The sequence below is a fragment of the Dipodomys ordii genome, unplaced genomic scaffold, assembly GCF_000151885.1.
Source record: "Dipodomys ordii isolate 6190 unplaced genomic scaffold, Dord_2.0 Scaffold9, whole genome shotgun sequence".
Lineage (NCBI taxonomy): Eukaryota > Metazoa > Chordata > Mammalia > Rodentia > Heteromyidae > Dipodomys > Dipodomys ordii.
The window spans coordinates 27,371,126-27,375,222 of NW_012267225.1; the positions used below are offsets into that span (position 1 = coordinate 27,371,126).

General features: G+C 47.6%; 1 protein-coding gene across 1 annotated transcript in view; it reads right to left on the minus strand.

The window, feature by feature from the left end:
• Positions 1–2,191, minus strand: part of Ttpa (tocopherol (alpha) transfer protein) — a 20,448-nt gene extending 18,257 nt beyond the window's left edge. Inside the window, exon 1 of the mRNA XM_013009303.1 lies at positions 1,988–2,191. Within this exon, the coding sequence (XP_012864757.1) occupies positions 1,988–2,191 (204 nt within the window). The remainder of the gene's footprint in view (positions 1–1,987) is intronic.
• Between the last annotated feature and the right edge of the window lie 1,906 nt (positions 2,192–4,097).

Genomic DNA, 4,097 nt, shown 5'->3' on the forward strand with positions numbered 1-4,097 from the left:
GGGGGCAGGCTGGGAAGGGATGTGAAGGGTAAACAAAGGAGGAAGCTGCAATGCTTGATAAGAAATGTACGCATTATCCTTCCCAATGTAATTGTAACCCCTCTGTACAGTATGTTCACAAAAAATAAAAATTAAAATTAAAAAAAATTAAAAAAAAAGAACTATGCCCGGTAGTTCTGCAAGTTGAACTTATAGCTGGGCATTGGTGGGGCAAGCCTGTAATCCTAGCTACTCAGGAGGCTGAGATCTGAGGATCACGGTTCAATGCCAGCCCTGGCAAGGAAAGTCCAAGAAACTCTTATCTCTGATTAACCATCAGAAAACCAGAAGTGATACTGTGGCTCAAGTGCTAGAGCACTTGCCTTGAGCTGAAGAGCTGAGGGACAGTTCCAAGGCCCAGAGTTCAAGCCCCACAACCAATAGAAAAAGTCCATATTTATATGACAAAATAATGTATGAAGACATTCTAGAATTCAGTCTCTGATGGAAGAAATAACAGTTGCCTTGTTTACTGCATTGTCTGCACTGTTGGACAAAGAATAGATGTCTTAAAATAATTGAAGGCGTAAGTATCATACAGATACTACCAGCAACAAGAGGAAGTAACCCCTATTTCCAACAAACAGATCAGTTAGATACCTTTAATGTACTTATTTTATGGAATAATAGCTGCCCAATAAAATTAAGATGTATATGGACACATTTTCGTAAGAGATTATCTCCACTTCAAATCTTATAAGAAAAGCAAAATATGAAAACCACAGGTACCTGCTGGTGTGAAGATAGAACAGGTTTGACTAGTCATCTAAGGTTGGGGATGGGAAGTTTTTCCAGTAGAAATTACTTTTTAAATTTTACTTTGTATAATCTAATCTGTTTGTACGTGCAGCGAATGTATGTTGATTTCAAATGATGTTGACAAAAAGCTTTCACTTTTTACTATTTTGTATTATTGTATTTTTTTGTTGTTGTTGTTGAGTCAGTTATGGGCCTGGGCGCTGTCCCTGAGCTCTTCAGCTCAAGGCAAGCACTCTACCACTTGAGCCACAGCACCACTTCTGCTTTTCTGATGGTTTTTATTATAGATAAGAGTCTCATGGACTTTCCTGCCTGAGCTGGCTTTGAACCGTGATCCTCAGATCTTAGCCTCCTGAGTAGCTAGGATTACAGGTTTGAGCCACCGGGGCCTGGCTTATTGTATTATTTTTATAGCATATGCATTGTTTTTGTAATTTAAAATTCATTTAACAAAACTGATCCTGAGCCCCGCTGGTATTTTCTCTTGGCGGATGGGCTACATCTGGTACAATGTTTACACTATGGTCAGACACTGTGCTGGGCACACCTGCTCTACCCGTTAAAAGGTCAATGTTCAGTCCTCGAAACTAATCAATAAAGGTAAGAGTCCTCACCGTTATTTACCAAATAAGGACGCTGAATCCCAAGTGACAAACTCAAGGTCGCATCTGACTTTCAATTTTTCATTCTCCCCCCCCCCCCCCCCCGCTTTTCTCCCAACCAGCTGGGGCACACCTGGAAAACGGGTGTGTTTGATACTTGAATTCCCAGGATTCAAATATCCTGAGCTGCTTGTACTACTTCACATTGAAGTATTACTATTCATAAGACCATGGTATGGTTTCAGAGGTTCAGTTTACCCACAATTTTCCCTCCCACCTCCTTGTCCCCCTCCCTGCCACATTGAGAGTTAACTGCCCCGATGGGGCAGGTCTGAGCTTCCAGCTTTTCCACGGTGGCTTTGTTCACTGTGACAGCAGTCTCTCTTGGAAGGGGAAGGCATTTCCCCCCCAAAATTCTATACCCGAAGGCTTAGGAGACTTTCCTATCCCTGAGAAACGGGCAGGACCAGCGCGGGATTTCTGCGCACTAGCGCAGTCGGTGGGCAGTGCGCGCGAGGTTGTCTGCCTAGCCCGGGGGTGCGGGCGGGTGTCCCGCACAGCACAGCCGCGGGGCGCTGCATGCTTACCCGCCAGGCCAAGTCCAGGTCGAAATCCCGAGCGCGTAGGAACCGCAGCAGGAAGGCGTCGGGGAAGGGCAAATCGGAGAACGGGGCTCCCGCCTCCCGGGCCCGGCGCCGCAGCTCCTGCAAGCCCGGCTGCAGCAGCGGCGAGTGATCGGGCAGCGCGTTGAGCTGCTGCCCCGTCGCTGTTCCCGGCCTCATCTCTGCCATGCCCGCCGCGCCACTGCCAGGGCGGTGAGGGAAAGCGCGGGCCTCGCGCCATCCTCCGCCCCTACTAAGGTGGCCTCCGTCCAGCGCACACCCACCTGGAGGCTCCCTGGGGCTCCGCCAGCCTGGCAGTGGGAAGACCGGGACTGCCTCTTAAAGGAGCCCGTGTGGCGTCCCCTGGGGTGCTAAAATCGTCTTCAGTAGGTTAACGTGGTAATCCAAGCATGAAGCGCAGGATGTCAAAAAGTTACTTGGCACCTTTTCTCCTTTCTCGCCGCCCTTGTTCCTTCCCTTTCATCGTTCCTTGTCCTTCCTACCCCTTCTTAGGATCTTGGAGCTAGAAACAGCCTTAGGATGAGGTTTGAGGGTCCTGTGGCAGATGCAGTAGGTGTCCTCCTCTCTATTTCTCCGCTCTGGCAGGACTCAGCCTCCTTCTGAACCTACTGCAGTAGGTTCTAACATGCAATTCCATAAAGCCACCTTAAAGCCTCATTACCTACCCCACCCCTCCATATCCTCCACCCCCACCTCCCCAGGAAAATGCTTCTCAAGTGCTTGGCACTGGCCATGTTACTTTAGTGTTGTATGCAAATAAACGTGTAGTGAGTGCAATAAATATCTACGTGTCTATAACTTTGCAAACATTTGTGTGACACTCCACCTCCACTGTACTGTACGCGCGTGTACAGTGGAACTTCAAACCCGTGATATTATTGGTAATGAATATGAAATGGGGAAACGATGGAGAAATCTGACAGGTGATTAAATAACTGGGTCTTTCCTTGATTTCTATCCATTAAAATGATTCCAGAATCACCCTATTTCCCCAATGGAAAGTTGGTGAAACTAATTCTTATTAAATAGGCTGTGTGTGCCAGGTATATCCTGGGTTTACAAATAAAACACAATCCTTTAAGGAGCTCAGAGGTTGGATTTCATTCATTAAAGAAAGAGTGGTTTTGGTGCCCACGCCCTGGCTACTTGATACCCCTGTGAGCACTACAAAACTCCTGCTGTGGAGTTTTCCTGCTCATGTGATGCAAGGGTAATGCAGTAAACATGATGAATTAGTGAATGGGATATAACAGCTGGTGATGTATGCTGGAGGCAACAGAACAGAGCAGGGAGGAAGGATACAGGATTGAATAAGCAGGAAGCAGATGCAGTGGAATCTGAAACAGAGGGGCTCAGATTTTACTCCTGTGTGTGTGTGTGTGTGTGTGTGTGCACGCGCGCACGCACTCATGCAAAGTCACCACTGCTGGGGCTGAAACTCTGGACCAAGGAACTGTTCTTTAAGTTTTTCACTCAAGGTTAGGGCTCTACCACTTGAACCACAGTTCCACTTCCAGCTCTTTGGTGGTTAATTGAGATGAGAATCCCAGAGATTTTTCCTTCCTAGGCTGGCTTTGAAACTTGACGTTCAGATTCCAGTCTCCTGAGTAGCTAGAATTAGAGACTTGAGCCACCAGCAACCCATTTTTTGGGGGGGGGTCCGGTCGTGGGGTCTGAACTCTGGGCCTGGGCGCTGTCCCTCAGCTCTTCAGCTCAAGTCTAGCGCTCTACCACTTGAGCCACAGCGCCACTTCCGGCTTTTTTCTTTTTGCTTATGGGGTGCTGAGGAATCGAACCCAGGGCCTCATGCATGCAAGGCAAGCACTCTACCACTGAGCCATCTTCCCAGCCCTAGCAACCCATTTTTTTACTCTTATTCTGAGGAAGGAGCTTGACTGTCATCAAAGTAAGTAATCTGAATCCAATGAGGAAGGTACTATAAATGACAGTAAAAAATGTTGGATGTGGTTGGAGCTGTGAGGGCACAGAGGAAGACCCCTGACTGCCTCACAAAGGAGCCATGATTGTCCTGAGTGATACACTGCAAGCAGATGTCTGGTGAGAGAACAGGAAG